The sequence below is a fragment of the Medicago truncatula genome, chromosome 1 (genome assembly GCF_003473485.1).
Source record: "Medicago truncatula cultivar Jemalong A17 chromosome 1, MtrunA17r5.0-ANR, whole genome shotgun sequence".
Classification (NCBI taxonomy): domain Eukaryota; kingdom Viridiplantae; phylum Streptophyta; class Magnoliopsida; order Fabales; family Fabaceae; genus Medicago; species Medicago truncatula.
This window is the reverse complement of record NC_053042.1, coordinates 33,667,138-33,688,600: the sequence shown is the minus strand read 5'-3', so window position 1 is coordinate 33,688,600 and position 21,463 is coordinate 33,667,138. Positions and strand designations below refer to the sequence as shown.

At 34.1% G+C, this 21,463-nt stretch overlaps 1 protein-coding gene and 1 long non-coding RNA gene across 2 annotated transcripts; one reads left to right on the top strand and one right to left on the bottom strand.

Annotated features, from left to right (window-relative positions):
* Positions 1 to 4,847: 4,847 nt before the first annotated feature.
* LOC120576997 (uncharacterized) lies at positions 4,848 to 5,428 on the bottom strand. The gene is made up of 2 exons (XR_005643100.1): positions 5,267 to 5,428; positions 4,848 to 4,933 (listed from the first exon to the last, which is right to left on the bottom strand). It is a non-coding gene; the product is annotated as an uncharacterized lncRNA (long non-coding RNA).
* A 114-nt stretch (positions 5,429 to 5,542) lies between these two features.
* LOC25484157 (CLIP-associated protein) lies at positions 5,543 to 21,166 on the top strand. Its single transcript, XM_013612925.3, has 21 exons — positions 5,543 to 6,136; positions 8,001 to 8,156; positions 8,249 to 8,311; positions 9,077 to 9,145; positions 9,314 to 9,479; positions 10,685 to 10,846; positions 11,486 to 11,583; positions 14,166 to 14,240; positions 14,319 to 14,387; positions 14,471 to 14,556; positions 14,628 to 14,745; positions 15,849 to 15,947; positions 16,026 to 16,380; positions 16,526 to 18,312; positions 18,607 to 18,708; positions 19,005 to 19,109; positions 19,249 to 19,323; positions 19,407 to 19,475; positions 19,586 to 19,654; positions 20,138 to 20,239; positions 20,672 to 21,166. Exons 1-21 carry the CDS (start codon positions 5,804 to 5,806, stop codon positions 20,831 to 20,833), a joined length of 4,320 nt encoding a protein of 1,439 aa, XP_013468379.1. The 5' UTR covers positions 5,543 to 5,803; the 3' UTR covers positions 20,834 to 21,166.
* Positions 21,167 to 21,463: the final 297 nt, after the last annotated feature.

The window sequence follows — 21,463 nt, the reverse complement described above, 5'->3', positions numbered from 1 at the left end:
TAACAAAATTATTTAACACTATAGACTAAAGTGATAACAGAAGTGCACATCCATAGACTACTTTCTTATTAATTATGAGTCAGTGACCTTTGTGACAAAGAGGTGCAGAGTCTAGGACCAAATTGACCATTTGTTTCAAAATGTAAAAATTAAATAAATTGATAAGGTCCAAGTTGGACCACCTATACTATTGGTCTATTTTAAACATTTTAGATTAGAATTAACGGATTATGAAATGACTATATTGACAAACGAAAATGGAATTAAAATATCAAAACAAAACTTTTTTTTGTAGAGAATCAAAATGAAACTTTTATTAATTAAGGGAACAACATAAATTTAGAAATTAATTAAATAACCGAGTATATAATTTAGCCAAAAAAAAAATGAGAATTGTTGTTCCCACATTGCATAAGGTTGTACCACACGAATAAATGACGTTTTTGTCCCCTCGGCAGTTAACTGCCGAAGTTTTAGAAATCCGGTTGCAGTTAACTGCCGAGGAAAACTGTAACACCCCGTTTTCCCAATATAAAAATTTCATTAAAATAATCAGAGTAATCATCACAAACGGAATGTCACACTTCTTTTCTTAAAATCATAAATGGAATAATTAACTAATTATTCTTCAAAATTCAACAACATAATAATTAATACTTTGCAGCGGAATTTATTCAAACATTTAAAACAGTCTTATTCTTGGGCACGAAGGTCTCATCATTAATATCTCATACAAATCCAATCAACATCTTATTTATGAAAATTCATTAAGCAAATATAAAAGCATGCAACAAAGTTCTCATCCCGTTACGTATCAGAGCACCTAAATATACACGTGGAAGATAGTCCACTCACGACATCAATCTAACAACAACTTATTCTCGATCACCTGCAAGTTACTCATGCGAAGAGCAACATTTCCAAGCAGAAGGGGTGAGTTTTCAAATTCAATAATAATAAGCATATAATTCATCAAAAGCATTTAACAGCTTAAACTTCATCAATTAATAACATTAAATCTTATAATATTTCATTAATAACTCAATCAACTTCTAATCATTATTAACTTCATATTCATCGCATCATAAACATCATCTTATAACATAAACAACACAACATAATCATCATCTCATAATAATATAAACAGCACAACATAATCTTCATCTCATAATAATATAAACACCACAACATAATCATTATCTCATAATAATATAAACAACACAACATAATCATCATCTCATAATAATATAAGCAACAACATGATCATTAACATTCCATGGTTTGTCATCGCCACCTCTTATAAAACAACGACGTAAGAGTACACCACCTCTTATATAACAACAACGTAAGAGTACACCACCTCCCACAAAATATCTGAACATAAACAGTCACCAACAACAGCTTCAACTACGACTTCAACAACTTAGACAACAGACTCCAATACTTTGGAACGACAACTTACAACTTAGACAACTTAAACCAACATCTGCAACTTGATCAATATTCAACAGCAACAGAAACAACACAAGCAATTCACAACATAACAATATTAATTGAAAACATCAACAACTTAAACATCATACATTTTCCACATAAGGCATATAATTATTTCACATAACCAACAACATTAATCATCTTAATTTCAGACTCTCTAAAGAACATTAATATTATAAACAACCTCGTTTCTACCACAAGTACCAACTCACAACATAGGTTAAATACTCTTAAACACCTTAATTGAACTCATAGTACTTCTAGTTTTGAGGTTTGGAATTATCCCATAAGTTTTGGATTAACTTAGAAATTGGTTATGCTGAATTTTCATAAGATTTCACTAAGACCTCCTTGGAGTATTTTCATCATATCTCAAACACCAAAAATCATTTTCAAGTCAAACCAAAGCCACTGGAAAGCTAACACAATTATCTACAACTTTCATGTTTACACCAAAGGCCAATTCAAAATAGAAACGTGTGAAAAAGTTGCAAGAATGCGAAACAAAGGATGCTGTCAAAGTGCAGCTCGCGAGGCGAGTAAGTTTACTCGCTGTGGCGAGTTGCGACGGACAAATCTACGGGAACAGACCAGTTTTCACTCCAAAAGCCCCAATTTCATCCACCCAAATCCCAAATTTGATAGGAAACTCAACTTATGTTTATTCTACAGTCTAAACTTCAATTCTTATGTTAATTCATTGAATTACCTACTCTTTAACAATCAATTCCAAACCAAAACCTAATTACTCTAATCATCAAAATTACCACCTACATCATGTTAAATCCAGTTTTCAGAATTAAAATACTTAGAATTAGAGAAAGTTAGTCCCACCCTTACCTTAGTATTGATGATCGTCGGTCTCTCTCCCTCTTGGTTCTCATCTTCTCTTGTTTTCTCCCTTTTCTCCAAAACTGGTTGTACGTGAAAAATAATTCTAAACCTAGTTTCTCCTATTTATCTCTTCCCATCTATTTTATCTTATTTCCACTTAATCCACTAAACTCTCTAAATTCTCAAAATAGCCCCACAATCTTAATCTTATTTCTATTTTCAAGACTTATTATATTAAATAATAAAATAACAATACTTAATAAAATAACTACACACCACATAATCATTTAAATCACAAATACTAAAATAAGTCACTTAATAAATCACATAATCATATAAATATATTCTAAACCTATTAAAACAATCAAATAAATCAAATAATTTAAAGATGGCGTTACAAAAACCTCGGTAGTTAACTGCCGAGGATCTTCTGCTACAAATCTGGCAGAAGCTCTCTCATCCATTATTCATCTCATCTTCTTCAAATTTCTCTCACAAATCTCTCTAAAAAACACAACTAAATCCAACCAAATTTATTCAACAAAATCACATTTTATTCAACAAGTAAGTAATTATAAACCTATTAACTTACATTTTAGTTGTTATAAATGTTTTTATTTTTTAGTTTTTGAATACATTTATTATTTTTTAGTTGTTGACTAGATTTACATGTTATAATTAATTTTTAGGGTGGATGTTAGTTGATTAATGTTGTTAAAATATTTGCATAATGTTTATGTTATAATTTATAATTTTTGGTTTATTTATTATTTTGTTGTTTTATATTTATTTTTTTATTTTAGTTTTTAATTATATTTACATGTTATAAATCATTTTTAGATTAGATGTTAGTTGATTAATGTTATATTATATGATTAAACATAAGTTTAATGATTTATGTTATATTATATGATTAAATTTTTTATTTTAGCAAGAGTATATGATTTATAATTTTAGGGTTTTTTTTATGAATTTTAGAGTCTATATATAATGTGCACATCAAGTGTTTGATGAAATGTTTGAATGAGTTTTTCATGATTGTTTTTAATTTCTTATTGTGTAGATTTGAAACAATGGCCGGGTGGATCAACGTTCATGCGCAATTCAACGGCGGAGAACCTCAGAGGTTGAAGGTTCGATGCCTTGGTGTAACGTTAAGAGGTCTCAAGGATGAACTGACTGAATTCAACCAAGGAGTCAACCCTAGAGACACAAGGAGGGTGGAACACCTTCGGTATAAACGTCCAACGCTCGACGAGGGGAGAGTTTCATTCACTTGGGTGGAATTAACGAACGACGAAAACGTGACGAGCATGTTTTGGGAGCACAACATGTTCCAGTGGATCGATATACGGGTGACGTTGATGAGATCAACTGAAAATATCATCAACAACTTGATTCCGCCAGAAGATCATCATTAGTTAGGGTAAGGTGCATTCCAACTTCAACAATTGTCTTACCTTTGAATGAGATAAATTCAAACCTGCCAAACAACAGGACTCAAGCATTTCGCTCGGAATTCATGTTTTTCCTTTGAAAAGATTAAATTCTTGTTAGGCTGGTTTAGATGAAGGTATTAAGTGTCAAGGAATGAACCTCATTCATTGGCACTTGAATACCATCATCTAAAGCAAGCCTAACAAAAATGTATTATTTTCAAAGGAAAATATGAATGTCGAGCGAAATGCTTGAGTCCTGTTGTTTGGCAGGCTTGAATTAAGGAAAATATGAATGTCGAGCGAAATGCTTGAGTCCTGTTGTTTGGCAGGCTTGAATTTATCTCATTCAAAGGTAAGACAATTGTGGCAGTTGGAATTTGTGGCAGTTGGAATGCACATTCCAACTGCAACAATTGTCTTACTCTGGATGGGGCAATTCAAACTTGTTAATCGGCGGGACTCCAACATATGATAAGCGTCTTCAACGCTGGTATTCAAGTGTCAAGGAATGCACCTCATTCTTTTGACACTTGAATACCAGCGTTGAAGACGCTGATCGAATACTGGAGTCCTGCTGGTTAGCAAGTTTGAATTTGCCAAATTCAGTGGTAAGATGATTGTTGTAGTTGGAAGGTACATTTCAGAATGTAATATGTAATGCAATATAATGTGATAACATATATTTTGTTTTGAATGGAACAATAATTATCTTATTTATTCACTTTTCGAATTTATTTATTCATTACGCAATTTTAATTAGTTGGATTCACGTTAGATTTAATTAGTTTATATTCGAATACGCAATTATTAAAAACGCGACTTTAATCGAAATTATTCCAAATGCGATTTTATTCTAAGTACCATAATGTCAAACAAAATGTGCGGAACACAAAAATAAAACATAAAAAAATCGAAAACAATTAGGCATTCATTCATTCATCCTCGTCACACAAGCCAATCGGGATTCCCGCTACAGTCCCTGCGGCACCTTGTTTTGGTTGAGGACCAAAATAGCATGTCCTCCCGCTCCTCCTCAACCTCGAGTGATTGTACACGGCACCTTCGAACCCTTCTTTTTTCGGAACCATCGCAAACAATTCCGTGCCACGTCATAGGCGATTTTTCTTTATTCTTCTCATCACCCTGATTTTGATTCTGAGACATATCTACATTAAAAACAAATGGCGATCAAAACCTAACTAAACAACAATGCCATAAAATCATAATATCAAAAACTAAACCTAAACTTAAACTATCATCAAAACCTACACCTAAACCTAAACAATTCTAACAATTCTACAACGATTCATCAAAACCTAAACCTAACAATTCAATAAAAAGTTCTCTAACAATTCTAACCTAAACTATCCTAACATATCATAAAATCATAAAATCAATAAAATCTATATAATCGAACCTATATAATCGAAATTTAACAAAAAAAACAAACAAACAATTCAACCGCAAAACAACAATGCAATAGGATTAAAAAAACTTACTTCTTTTTGTGATTGAAATTGGCTTAGAATGACTTGAAATAACTCAAAATCGCACCTTGGAGATAAAAAAACGTAACAATGGAGTTTTGAAAACTCCTATATTTGTTATGTTCTTGTAACATTTTCCTCGGCAAACGTCATTTACTCGTGTGGCACAACAACCTTATATGGGAACAACAATTCTCAAAAAAAATTGGAAGCACATGGATGGTTAATTTTTCAACCACCGCCACCTCATAACCATTGTTTTCAAATCACTTTCCTTTCTCCTCCTCCGCGTCCTTCATCTTCCCCACTCCCACATTCTATTATAGTCCCACACACTCCATCTCTCTCTCTCTCTCTCAATTTTCCGTCTCTTCATCTTTCTCTCTCTACACTCCCATTACACTTCACTCTCTCACACTTCCATAAACTTAGCACCCTAATTCATTTGCAATTTGAATTTGCATTTGCATTTCAATTTCATGCGGTGCTGAATCGGAGAACACCATAACCAGATCTGAACCACCACAGACCAGATCCAACCGCTTCACAATGGAGGAAGCACTGGAACTAGCACGGGCGAAGGACGCGAAGGAACGCATGGCAGGTGTAGAGCGTCTCCATCAAGTTCTAGAAGCTTCTAGAAAAACTCTAAGTTCAACCGAAGTTTCATCACTCGTCGATTGTTGCTTGGATCTCTTGAAGGATAATAGTTTTCGCGTTTCGCAAGGTGCGCTTCAAGCTTTGGCTTCCGCTGTTGTTCTCTCCGGCGATCATTTTAAGCTTCATTTCAATGCGCTTGTTCCGGCGGTTGTTGATCGGTTAGGTGATGGTAAACAACCTGTTAGAGATGCTGCTAGAAGACTCTTGCTCACTCTCATGGAGGTACATTCCTTTGAATTGTATCTATTTGTACCGCGGTGACAAAAATTGATTTCAAGTGCACTGATTAGTAAAATTGATTATGGTTAAAAGTGAGTTGAATGTAAAATGATTTATGTTTGGATACGGGCAAAAGTGACGGCAAATTTGAGTGTAAGGCAAATTTGAGTGTAAAAATCAATTATAGAATCAGAAGCTCCAATTTATGGATTTATGTTAGAATCAATTTTGGAGGCAAAATCAATCAGTTATAGAAATTACGCAAAATCAGTTATAGAAATTAAGTGAATGTTAGATTTAGAATAACAGCTTTTTGTGATATAGAGAATCTAGGAATCTGCGTTTGGATTAGGAAAGTGAAAAGTAAGTGTTTGAGTGATGAGGATGAGCAACTGATAAAGGTAGTTGTTGGTTGGAATTTGAAAAAGTGAGATCAGGAATATAACTTTGAGTGTGAGAAGAGGAAACTCAATGATATTTTAATTTAATCATAACATTAATACATGAACCTTTCATTTTTCTAGGATTGGTGATTTCTTTTGTATTCTCGAGGGGATTTTGAGTTATAACCAGTGCCAATGAAGTTGTTATAAGGTTTCTGGCAATTGAAAAATGAAAAATCTGTTGATCAACGATTGTTTGATTATACGTGTAGTGGTTGTAGACTCTTAAACGATTTCCTAGTTCTAAATCATATCACCATATCTTACATAATAATTCTGACTTTAACCTTAAATCCTTACTTATGACCTTTCTGGGCTTTGTCATGCAGCTATAGGCCATTGCCCGTAGCATTATGTTTTAAGTGTTGTTTAAGTGCAAATCATTGCACATGTGGTATTTAAAGCTTCGTCATGAGATTCTAGTAGGCTGGATTAACCAAAAATCTTAAATGAAATTAAGAATACTCAATCATTTTGTTTATTAGCCATGTCAAATCATTCTCAAGCCTGCTGGCTGTTACATGGTTAGAATCTATGATGACATTGGATACAACATGCCATTCTTTGAAAAATATAGGGAAGAGGATAAATAAATTTAGGGTGCATATATATATAAAATATAAAAATTCACAAAATATAGTAAATGAAAATTTGAATATGGGTGAAAAAATGGTGTATATATGTATGTGGGGCTGTGGTGGTGGGGGATAGGAATTAGGAGCTGAATGGGTGATATAAATTAAGTATACTCGCTCATTTTTTTATCAGTCATGCCAAATCACTCTCAAGCCCACTGCAGTTATATAGTTAGAGTGAATTTCAATGATCTACTGGTAGTAATGAATATTATGTTCGTGCACTCTGTATGATGTGCCCAAAAACTTTTATCGTAAAATATATTTTTCCAAAATGACGTATGAATGGCATTGGATAGGTTTATGCTTTATAACAAGTTATGCTGGAATCTATTTAATAGGGCCGACCCTTTCTATATGTGTTGTACATACTACATAGTTATTGGTTTGTTACAATTTTTAATGTGGCATTAGGATGTGATATATCACCAAACAAATGGAGTTTTTCGTGGAAGATGTCTGTAAAATCTGAATTTGATTATCAAGCTCTTATTCTGTCTTGAACATTACTTTTTGGAATACCCAATCTCTGCATTCCATAACAGTTAAAAGCTTCAACGCACTTATAATGATTCTGTGTGTAGTTTTGGCATCCATGAATCCATCAAGTACACATAGAATAAAATTACTGTAAATTTCGTAAGCTCTTTACAATGGCATTCCTCATCCACGCGTCCTCTTGGGCCTGTTTTTGTTGCAGTTTTAAAATACTCCCTGGGTATCCTTCAACTTCCTTTCGCATTTCAGTTCTATTCTTCATCTTCTTATTGTTACTCATTATTATTGTAGGTTTCATCTCCTACAATAATTGTTGAAAGAGCGGGGTCTTTTGCTTGGACATGCAAAAACTGGAGAGTCAGAGAAGAGTTTGCTCGAACCTTGACATCTGCAATTGGTCTATTTTCATCCACTGAACTACCCCTTCAACGGGCTATTCTTCCTCCTGTATGTTTGTTGGGTTTTACAAACAAGCAGTACTTTTTTTGTTATAAATTTTTTGAATGTGATCTAACTCTTCAAAAACTAACCGATGACAGACTTTGCAATTGCTGAGCGATCCCAATCCTGCTGTCAGGGAAGCAGCTATTTTGTGCATTGAGGTAAGCATGTCTTATCCCGACATATATTATTTGAAGTTTGAACTGGCTAAGTACTGCTTGCTTTGTTAAGTTGATACCAGTTACCCCAAAAAGTATTTTTCTTATCCAAATAAAGAATGGAGTGCTAAAGTTCTGTGTAGTTTTTAGCTTAATGTTATGTTTATAAACACATTTATGTTGATGTGACCAATAATATCATTAAACACAATATTGTATATGAATATTGAGGGCATGCTGATGTTAGCTTAATGTTACTAATAATATTAAGGGCATAATACAATATTGTAAGCTTAATGATGAATATTTAGGGATGATGTTAGCTTGATGTTAGCTTAATGATGAATATTAGGGGCATGCTGATTTGATTAATAATATTATAAGAAAAATACTTATAAACTTATTTTAGCTTAATGTTATGTTTATGAACACATTTAACGGCTTGTGTGAATTCTAGACTATAAGTTACAATTTACAGTCAAAGCTGATGTTTTTAAAACTTATCTTACTTGTAAACTTGACATGGCTCTATATTTAAGAATTGATGTGATGTTCTTGGAAAATTTAAGTTATGTTTCAATGCAATATTTTCAGTTGTGCATGGTTATGTTTAATTGGATTGACCTTTTTTCCCTAATGTTTATGAAATGCTTTAAATAATTGAAAGCATAATGTAAAAGGAAAAGGCTGATTGAATTATGATATATGCATAATTGAGGATCATGTTTTGAAGATTTAAAATTAAGATGCATATTTTAACTTTTACAGGAAATGTATGCACACGCTGGGTCTCAATTTCGTGATGAACTTCAGCGCCACGACCTCCCTTCTTCTTTGGTAATGTTTAAATAAAAAATTGACTTCTAGATTGCATTATTGTTCAAAATTCTATTCATTCATATGCATTTCACATCTGTAGTTTGGACATTTGAATGTTCTTTTACATTTTTACAGCTACTACTGTGAGTTTATAGTTCATTTTGCACTGCACCACAATGGTTTCAGGTGAAATATATTAATGCTAGGCTAGAGGGAATTCAACCAAAAGTTCAGTCTTCAAATGGTATTTCTAGTGGTTATATCACTGGAGAAATTAATCCTTTGAATGCTAATCCCAAGAAAAGTAGTCCAAAGGCTAAAATTTCCTCAAAGGAGACATCTCTTTTTGGAGGTTAGAATATTTGCAATATATGGATTTCAAATGTTTCTATTCTGATTCATATTTTATTCATATATTTTTTATCTCTTTCTTTATGTCTGTCATTGTTATTGTCCAATAGCATTGTAATTTGTTTTTAATTATTACTCCCTCCGTCCCATAATAACAGAGCCATTTGCAAAAAAAATATTGTCCTAGAAAAATTGACCCATTTCACTTTTCAATACAATATTAATTACTTTTTTTTCCAATTATAACACTAATTAATACTACTTTCACCACTCCCAATTCAATATATTCTACTTTGCATTTATGATAAAGAAGAATGCACCAATAGTTGATAAGGGCACTCAAACCCATTTTTCTCTCTCTTTCACTTATACACTTTTTCTTAATAAGTGTGAAATGAGCCAAGGGCTCCGTTAAAATGGGACGGAGGGAGTACTAATTTCCTGCACAGTCCTGGAACATATTGCTAAATTTTGTGGTCAAAGAATCAAGGTGGATATATACTTTGTTTGGTACTGTTGAAGTTGTGAGATTTTAGATAAAAGGCAAGAAAATGATAAGAAATATAATTATAGGGAAATATGCTTGTAGTTTACTTGATTCAATACAACTGACTAAACACTAATCCATCCCATAGAGATAATCTAAGATACATTACTGAAAACAGATTCTAAGGGATAAATTAACAAGATATTCTAGAATAATATGAAGACATTCTTAGATATTATTTTATATTCTAACATATACCTTTTAAATTTTTTTTGTATTATGCTGGTGTGTGGGACTGCTAGAGTTTTAACTTTTGATGATAAGGATGCTATTCCAACTAGCAGTATATATGATCATTAGTGTCTCTTTGTATGATCACCAATTATTGGAATTTTAGGGTATTTTAGCTAGCATGTTATTACACGTTGATTCTGTATCTGACTGATTTTAGTAATCAAATACCGGATATTTATTCTTCACTTAAAGGAAAAGTTTAGGAAGTAATGACTCGAAGAAGATAAAGTGATATAATTAAAAGGTATAAGTAACATCCAAAGTCATACATTTAAATTCTTTTTCCACATATTATATATTGTTGTGGTTCTGTGTCTGGTCAGCTAAATATGTTATCGACACTTATGGTACCCTCGTTAGCCACATTTTCTCTGTATTTTTGTGCTTTACTAATATGTATTTTGTTTCTTGTTAAATATAAGCAGGAGAAGGTGATGTCACCGAGAAAGGCATTGAACCTATCAAGGTGTATTCAGAAAAGGAATTCATCAGGGAAATCGAGAAGATTGTATCGACCCTTGTACCAGAAAAGGACTGGTCAATACGAATTACTGCCTTGCAGAGAATCGAACGTCTTGTTTTGGGAGGTTGGTGCTTCTCATCTTTTTAGGAGTGTATGTCGTATGCACAGATTTTATATGCTCAAATCCAATTTTAGCCTCTCTCTCTCTCTCTCTCTCTCTCTCTCTCTCTCTCTTGTTTAGGTACATTAGAACATTTGTCATTGTAAGGACATCTTTAACATGAGGTTGGTGTGAAGGATGCATGTAGTTATCTTAGGTGTATTTGGTTTTAGTTTTTTTACTTGTAGGCTTGTAGCTATTGACTCCATATGTAAGTCTTTGTTGGCTTAACTATTGCATCAAAGAGTTATGGAAATGAATATCCCATTGTTAACAAATAAAGAGGTAAAAGTTGGGGCCATAAACCATACGTCTGTGGGTGTTTGAGGGGCACCATTCAACTAAATGTGAGTTCATTTATAGAGGTGCGGTTTTTGGATTCTATTTGTACAAAGAAGATCGAGCTCTACATTAGTTGCATTTTAAATTAGCATCTGATCAAAGCCAAACAATTTTTAAGTTTTATAATTTATTTGAGTTCTGTACTTTAGTAGTTTTAATTATTTACACTGTAAATTTCACCAAATTGTTACAATTGAAGACAACAACATTTTTTGTTTGTGGCATGAGTGATCTACATCTTTTGAGCATGTTACTTTTCAGGAGCTGCTGATTATCCGTGTTTTTTTGGAGTCCTAAAACAGCTTGTTGGACCATTAAGCACACAACTATCTGATCGAAGGTCTACCATTGTGAAACAGGTGCTCTGACAATCTCTTTTGTTTAAGATATTGTACTTGAAAACGTAGTACTGTGTTGAATTGCAAGTACAGCATTCTGTTATGCAGACCCTGTTTTAGGCAATTGGGGAATATTCGTTGTTTGGCTAGGTAATAATGCCTTGCTCAATCCTCCTTTGAGCAAGCTTAGTCCTAGTTTGTTCAGTTACAATACTATACAACATGGTATAATAGCCTCTGTGACCAAGTGGTCTAGAATTTTCAATCCTTGCCATCTCTAAATCTTGTTAACAAACAATAATTGAAACTAAACAGAAGTGAAATGAGATTGTTGAAGTAGCAAAGATTTTCACAAGAAGAGGGGATTTCAATCCTTGCCATGGTACAAGAGCCTCTATGACCAAGTGCTCCAGAATTTTCAATCCCTGCCATCTCTATAATCTTGTTAACAAATATAAATAAAACTAAAAGCAAATGAAATGAGATTGTTGAAGTAGCAAAGGTTTTCACAAGAAGAGGGGTTTGAATTGCGAACCTTCAAAATTTGAATAAAATTTGTTAACTATCTTGGTTCACCCTTAACATGGACTATGTCCAGTTCCCACACCCTTGTGAGTTTATCCACTATAATGTTTTTTTTTTTGAAGAAGCTAAACTAACCCTCTTAAATTGGCACCAGAGAGAATCGAACCTGAGACCTTGAGGAGGGGTTATCCACTATAATGTTGAGTTACAACCATTCTCAATACACTTTCTTTGATCCACCTTAAATCTAAAGAGACTTTACAAACATAATAATCTCAATCAAACACGAAGGAATAACTCGAGGGTGGTTCAAGTAATGAGGTAGTGTTTGGGATCTTGCTTGTAAAAACTCAAATCTAGTTTGAGAAGCAATTAAGAACAACTTATTAGAAAATAATGATCCACTAATGAAACTAAGAAAGCTTGGGTGTGAGCAGTGAAAGAAGAGTTTTATGATTTATAGACAAGAGCAAATAATTGGTGATTTTGTGCTTGACTCTTACCCTTCAAGTGCAGCAATCAGAGAACATTCTGTTACCTTATTGATTTTACGGTTTCATCCTTTTGAGTTTTCATGCATGGATCAATACCGAAACATGTCTATGATTAGAAATACCCGAGAGCACAAGTTAGATCACAATATGCTCAGAATCATTAAACATAGAATTTAAGATGTTTGTTATCTTTAAAGCATCAAATTGAGATTTTCCTCAACATTTGTACTTTATTCAAGCTTCAAACCCAAATTTCTATTGCATGGAGGGGGAATGTTTAGATGCAATAAAAGTAAAAATCTTTTCACTAGTCTTCAGCCAAGAACTGAGATTTTCGGTCCAGGACGGAGGACATCTCACCCTTAGTATGTTCGCCTGTCTTGTCTCAGCATATGAAACCATCATTTTGATTTCTTTTTTCCTTTTTTGTTATTAGGGGGAAATTTTCATGACTTAGTTATGTCAGAATAAATAAGTGTCATGTTTGATTTTGATTGAAGTTGGTTGGGGGAGCTTATATGGCTTTTGTAGGGCAGAAAATCATTTGAGCATCATTAACAGGAACATAATCTCATAATAGATCAAGTTTAAAACTAAATGCCTACCCTATGAGATATCTCTAAAATATTTTCGATGCAGCCAAACCTGAGATGTGTTGAACCTCTCAGCTAGATCTTAATAATTTTTTTTCTAGCATATCTTGAAAAAGGTTCAACCAAAATATTAAGGGTTAAATAAGTGTTTGGTCCCTATAAATATATTAAGTATCGTTTTTAGTCCCTCTAAAGTTTTTCTTCAAACAAGAGCCCTTCAAATATTTTCTATTAGCATTTTTGGTCCTTTTTTTTAAGCCAACTCATGTGGACCCTTGCAAATTTTGAATTTTGCAATCATGTTTAATACATTATAGAAATCTCCCTTGCAAAAGTTAAGAAAACTTTTCCGCGCTGATGCGTTAGCTAATATTGGGAAGTGAAGGTTAAACACTCGTATCGTGAAGCAAATAGGTGCGCTGATGCGTTAGCTAATATTGGTGTATCATGGGGAATGAGATGATGTTTTATGAGTCGTGTCCGACTCAAATTAACCATTTGTTAGCTGCTGATCAAGCGGGGGTTACTTTTCCGCGCTTGATTAAGATATAATTTCTTTTTCCGGGCTTCGGCCCTCCCTTTCATCAAAAAAAAAAAAAAATAGTTAAGAATTTTTTAACAAGAGAAGAGATGAATTAAATATGAAATTTCATGTTTTTGGCGCTTAAAAATTCATAGTTAATTCATCTTTGTTAAGTTTTTTGCGATTAAATTTTTGTTAAATTTTTTAACAAGAGACCATGTTACTGTTAATGATGCTCAAATGAATTTTTTTAGAGGGATTAACAATGAAATTTGATATATTTTTAGAGGGATTAACCCAATTGTTAATTGCAATTTCTTTTTGTTTCTTACTCTGTTGTTTGACTGGGTTTCAGTTTAGCTTAGATTGGAATTTTAATTTGGTTGGAAGTGTTATTGTGGATAACCAATCTCTCCATATCAGTACTAATCCATGAATATTTTTTATTTGGTATTCATTTTGTTCTAGGCATGCCATCTGTTATGTTTTTTGTCGCAAGACCTCCTGGGTGATTTTGAAGCATGTGCTGAAATGTTCATACCAGTAAGTTCTACTTTTTATCTATGTATATCATGTATTGAATGTTTTGTAATCTTAATTAATACATGATCCGGTAATCAGGTTCTTTTGAAGCTGGTTGTGATTACTGTGCTTGTAATTGCAGAGTCTGCAGATAACTGCATTAAAACGGTAATGCAATATCCTCTATGATTTTCTATGTTGTTTTATACGGTTGCAACATTGTATTTTCACATTAGTCCTCTATTTTCCAGATGCTACGCAATTGCAAAGTTGCTCGTGTGCTTCCTCGGATAGTTGATTGTGCAAAAAGTGACCGCAGTGCAATACTCCGTGCAAGGTATGAATTACCTAATCTTGGGGATATATATGTGAGCGTTTTGGTTTTAAATAAAACCATTTTTATTGTAGGTGCTGTGATTATGCTCTTTTGATACTAGAACATTGGCCTGATGCACCAGAAATACAACGATCAGCTGACTTATACGAGGATATGATAAGGTGTTGTGTTTCGGACGCAATGGGCGAGGTAACTATATAGTTGTGGACTATTTAATGTTTGATACATATAGATTGTGCATCATTATCATATTGCGATGTTGATTACTCTTCATTGCTTTGTCCTTTTCCATCACACAATGCAGTTGCATCCTAGCTTAAGTTGTTGAAAACAAAAGAGACTCCTTGTATTTACTTTTTTGTTCTTTTGAAATATCATGACATGCAATATTTATGCTGAAATTGTGAAAAGCCATAATCAAAGTTATTTATTGGTTCACTTTGTGTCTTATTGTCCATGTGTGCGTGGTAAGGAATAATTAAAATTATGAAACTTTGCATGAGAAAACTCCTGTAGAATACCGTTATATTTTGATTATCTGTCTTTCAAATGGTTTCAGAAAGTTTGTTCAGTTTTACGTTCTTCCTTTGCAAATTCAACGACTAAAGATCAATTGACCAACATATCCGTAAAAAACAGTATCCAAGAGGGAGTTGTGTTGTGAAAAACTCACCACTCCTTGCCATCACATTCCTTACGGAGTCTGGTGACGTAAATTAAATCATCTGACTTTCATACATCTATTAATTCATCATTTGCTATGCAAATTCTATACTATTCAATATTATTTTTTATCTTTGATTGAAAGGGATCCAACTGACATGATTTTTATCGGTTTCATCAAGATGGAATTGTGTTTTGTGAAAAACTTACCACTCGCCTGCTATCATGTTCGTTATGTACTCTTGATCGGTAACTTAAATCATCTGAATTGCCTACGTCCATTAATTCATCATTTCATATGAAAATTCTATTACTTATTTATCTTTGAGGAAAGGTGTCCAAAACTCCAAAAAATATATTTATTTTATTACATTGTTTCAGTGTGTAATGTTCTCTATAAGATTTTCTAAAATTCTCCTACATTATGCAGTTTGTTTTATATTTAATATGCGATCCTTCACTTTTTCCTAGGGAACCTTATTATTTTCATCTATATAAAGTTTTATTGGTTTAAAACAGAAGCTTGTCAGCACATTAGTTGGGTTGTTGACATGGCATTTTTCATATGACCAAATTGTTGGTGCCAAGGAATGTGTGCATGAAAATGATTACAATGTGAAACTTGATAGGTGCGGTCGACTGCAAGGATGTGCTACAGAATGTTTGCAAAAACTTGGCCGGAGCGTTCCCGTCGCCTATTTTCATCCTTTGACCCTTCTATTCAAAGGGTATGTGTTTATTTCAAGTTGTTGTTCTTCTTTTATTTTGTTGCTTAAGTCATCTTTTGAAGTTAATATGAATCACAGTTAATAAATGAAGAAGATGGAGGCAAACATAGGCGACATGCATCGCCTTCCATTCGTGATAGAAGTGCACCGATGTCATCTTCCAGTCAAGCTTCAACTCCTAATCTATCTGGTTATGGAACTTCAGCTATTGTTGCAATGGACAGAAGTTCTAGTTTATCATCGGGGACTTCTATCTCCTCTGGTGTTCTTCTTTCACAAGCTAAGTCACTTGGTAATGGCACAGAACGTAGTTTAGAAAGTGTACTGCATGCAAGCAAACAGAAGGTCAGTGCTATTGAGAGCATGCTTAGAGGTTTGGATTTGTCAAATAAGCATAATTCATCTGCTCTGCGATCTTCAAGTTTGGATCTAGGTACCAAATAAGTTAACCTGTTATATATTTTATTTCTATCTCACTATTAACGCTTGTTGCCATTCAATGGTTGATGATATTAGTGTTATTGTTTTAAAACTTTTTTGTGAGCGGCTAAATTTATCTCTTATTTCCCCTAGTGCAGGAGTTGACCCTCCCTCATCTCGTGATCCCCCATTCCCTGCTGCTGTTTCAGCCTCTAATCATCTGACCACTCCTTTAACAACAGAGTCACCTGGTTTGGGCGTCAATAGAGGTAGTATCCGGAACGGTGGTATGGGTTTGTCTGATATAATCACCCAAATTCAAGCTTCCAAAGATTCGGGCAAGTTATCGTATAATAGCAATGTTGGTATTGAGCCTTCATCAGATTTTTCATCATACACAAGTAAAAGGACTAATGAAAAATTACAAGGAAGAAGTTCTGTTGATGAAAACAGTTACATCCGGGAGACTAGGCGGTATATGAACCCCAATGTGGATAGGCAGTATATGGATGCTCTTTATAAAGATGGAAACTTTAGGGATTCACAGAATAGTTGTGTGCCTAATTTTCAGAGGCCACTATTAAGAAAGAACGTAGCTGCACGCGTGTCTTCTGGTAGGAGAAGGAGTGTTGATGACAGTCAATTATCTACTGGAGAGATTTCAAATTATGCAGATGGACCGGCATCTATTCATGAAGCCCTGAGTGAAGGACTTAGTTCAGGTTCTGACTGGTCTGCCCGGGTTTCTGCCTTCAATTACCTTCACTCGTTATTGGAGCAAGGTCAAAAGGGAATTCAAGAAGTAGTCCAGAATTTTGAGAAGGTAATGAAGTTATTTTTTCAACACTTGGATGATCCCCATCATAAAATCGCACATGCGGCTCTCTCCACACTTGCAGATATTATTCGTACATGCCGAAAGCCATTTGAGGGTTACATGGAACGGATGTTACCTCATGTGTTTTCTCGTCTAATTGACCCCAAAGAGCTTGTTAGGCAAGCATGCTCTACGACTTTGGAGGCTGTGGGTAAAACATACAGTATAGATTCCCTCTTGCCCGCATTGCTACGTTCTCTTGATGAACAAAGGTCTCCAAAGGCTAAATTGGCTGTTATTGAGTTTGCAATCAGTTCCTTTAACAAGCATGCAATGAATCCGGAAGGTGCTGCAAATATTGGCATCCTAAAATTATGGCTTGCCAAGTTAGCCCCATTGGTTCACGATAAAAATACAAAGCTTAAAGAAGCAGCTATTACGTGCATTATATCAGTATACTCTCACTTCGATTCATCTGCTGTTTTGAATTTTATTCTTAGTTTGTCAGTTGATGAACAAAATTCTTTGAGACGAGCCCTTAAACAGCGCACCCCTCGCATTGAAGTAGACTTAATGAACTATTTGCAGAACAAGAAAGAGCGGCGTAGCAAGTCTTCCTATGATCCATCTGATAATGTAGGAACATCCTCTGAAGAGGGATATGCTGGTTTGTCTAGGAAAGCACATTACGTTGGGAGGTATTCTGGTGGTTCTCTAGATAGTGATGGTGGCAGGAAATGGAGTTCCCAAGATTCGAACCTGATTAAAGCCAGTCGTGGCCAACCAGCTTCAGATGAAACTGAGGAACATTTGTATCAAAATCTTCAGACTAATTGTGATAGTGATATTGTTGGTTCAAAAGCCAAAGATCTTGCTTACAGTATCGATTCAATGGATCAAAACTTTGGCTTTCAAACTGACCGACTTGGATACGTGGATAGTACCATGAACTTTGAAGGTCTGCCATCTGATGTGGATGTTAATGGTGTGATGTCATTAGAACATTTAAATATTGCCGAAGGCTTTGAACATCTTTCTGAATTGAACCATAATCATCACTCAGCTGAAGACGTGAAGGTCAACCACATGACAAACACAGGACTCAGTATTCCTCAAATTCTTCATATGGTGAGTTAGACAACCACTAGAGCATGAACTAGATCTTTAATTTGTTATCTTTGGAATAACAAAATTTCCTTTACAAAGAGAGACAAGTAGATAACGAGGGAGGGTGAAGTATCCTCTAAGAACATAAAAAAAAAAACAGCAGAAATATATAGAAAGTTACCCCATTTTTGTTTCAACCTCGTCAGCAGAGACGACTTTATTTGACGTGTATGCTTATATACAGTCATTCTATAAGTATATTTTAACTGAGGTATACTTTGGATTTTACTAAAGAGATAGCTTTTATCTGTGTAGATATGTAGTGGGGGTGATGGAAGCACTATTTCAAGTAAGCGGACTGCACTTCTACAGTTAGTTGAAGCTTCTGAAGCAAATGATCATTCTGTTTGGATCCAGGCATGTTTGATTTGATGAGTGACTCTCTCCTTATTGTCACACTGATGTTTTTGATTTCATAGTTATTAACATTAGAATTATGTGATGCTATCTATCTTTACTTTTCAGACACCTTTTCCAAAATAATTTTTCTAGTTGCGCATAATAGTGGTTTCTCTCTCGCTTTTTTTTAATATTTTTCTGAGTTGTGCGATCAATAGAAAGAGAAGTTCTGCATGCATTATGATAAACAAAATCGACCAATAGATTTGGATTTCTCTTCTTGGTTTGATGGTTATTTCATGGTGTAATTGCAGTACTTCAATCAGATTTTGACCGTTGTGCTTGAGGTGCTGGATGATTCAGATTCCTCAATCAGAGAGCTTGCTCTTTCGTTGATAGTTGAAATGCTTAAAAACCAGGTTCTTACTCCTTTTGTGCCATTTTTATGTTCAGATTAATGCTAGCTCATTTCTTTTCTTGAAACTGCACATATTTTTCCTTTTCTGGGCATATCGGGATATGCTAAGAGATTGTTTAATCTGTGTTTGTTGTTTCCAGAAAGATGCCATGGAAAATTCAGTTGAGATTGTTATTGAAAAGCTGCTTAATGTTACAAAGGATACTGTTCCCAAGGTAACTGACTTAACTTAATCCCGTTCTAGTTTGTCTAGTACATAGTTTTCTTTCTTCTAATGCTCTGAGTTTTCATCCTTCAGGTCTCAAACGAAGCGGAGCACTGCCTGACAATTGTTTTATCTCAGAATGATTCATTCAGATGTTTAAGTGTACGTATTTCTTAACTCTTAATTTTTCTAACTTTTGGTCCTCTTTGCTTCTTTAAAAAGGTTTTGTTGAAAAAGGGAGTAGAAGTTTGTGCTAACTTGAAAATTTTCAGGTCATTATCCCTCTACTGGTTACCGAGGACGAGAAAACTCTAGTCACTTGCATAAATTGCTTGACTAAGGTAAAGTGCATAAATGTTTCTGTTTTGCTTCTATGTAATTTTGGTAAATCATGTGTCTAATCAGTCTGCATGTGTATATTTATCATCTGCACAGTATCAATGCTGTTGGAATGTTTTGCTGTTTGGATCCTTTCTTTGAGCAAGAAAGAATTCCTAGAGTAATGGTATAAAACATGTTCAAATGAATAAAGATTACAAACAAATGGAGGATTTCTTATTTATGTAGTGAGAGATTGAAAGAGAAAGAGCACTCTCCTAACAAACTAATCAACTAACTTCCTCCTATTAACTAACCCAACAATCCTAACAAAATCACAACAATCAGCAAAACTATTTTGTATTTTACATGTGCATATTTCCAACATTTCCTCCTCAACTAATTTGTGTCACGTTGTAACCATACTACATACGGAGTTGCACATTTTTGTGCATATAAGTTTTCTCAAAATTATTCTTGTTTAACCGAGTATTATTTCCCTTCAGATTGTGGGGCGGCTCTCTCCGGAGGAACTGATGGGTCAGTTACCCTCATTTCTCCCTGCATTGTTTGAAGCTTTTGGAAACCAGAGTGCGGATATTCGTAAGGTACTTGATGTCTTTTGCTTGCATTTATTACTTAATGGCCCTCCTCTTAACACATTTAAAGAAGATTAAGTGGTAAATATTTCTGTAGTCTGAGAACATTGTGAAGTAGTATTTTGTTTCTGACAAATTCATCCAACTGGAGATTAGGGGTGTGTATGGTTTTGCAACCATGGTTTGAGTGAAAGCTGGTTATTATAGAAACTAGCATGGTTTAGGGATTTCAAATGCCAAACTGAACACACCCTAAATACCCGTGGCATATTTGGCACTTAATTAAAATATTATTTTGTTATAGTAGACTTGCATGGAAATACTTCCCCGCTTGTTTCTTTCTCTATAATTGTTGGAATGTTGATTGCATATCCTTTTTCTCCATTTATGTTACTGTCCTCTTCAATTATTCTCATTTTATGTTGATGGTGGATGGAACAGACTGTTGTTTTCTGTCTAGTGGATATTTATATCATGCTTGGGAAAGCATTCTTGCCATATTTGGAAGGGCTAAGCAGCACACAGTTGAAGTTGGTTACCATTTATGCAAATCGAATCTCACATGCAAGGACAGGAAAATCAATTGATGCTGCTATCGATTAGCAGGTTCACTGGGTAGTACATTTGTGGGTTTTGAATATATTCTTATTCATTCTTGTGTATGTTGTACATTGTGTGCATGAAATTTTTTGGTGGGTTTTTGTTGTTTCTTTTCTCGTTTGTCTTGTATTATTTTTTTGGTCTTCCCTTTTCCCTTAAGATGAGTGTCTGATTTGGAGAGCGTTGGTGGTGGAGTGGAATACGGAGCACAAATTGTAATTTACATCGATTGAATTATATGGTGAGGTTTTTGGTAAAGGTTATGGTTGCTTGGATTTTTATCATCATAAAACATTAAATGCTTACAATTAGCAAGTTATATAAACTTTTCCATATTATTGTTGTATAGTTTTCAAATCAGATAATGATATTATTTTTTGTAATTTGCTACTAATTTTGTCAATAGATTATTTAGTTTCGAATAGAATATTTGCATATATTTTAATTTAGATTATTTAGTTGATAATAGTTACAATCAAATATTGTGACCAATGTATTAGATTCCCTCGTTTGAGGCAACTCGTCATTCAAAAATTATTGAAACATGTACGAGTTTGGTCGGGGTTCTTGAGCTTTGTCATGGTGTCCTACCTAAAAATTTCAGCATTTTTATTGATTGAACTAAAAATTATT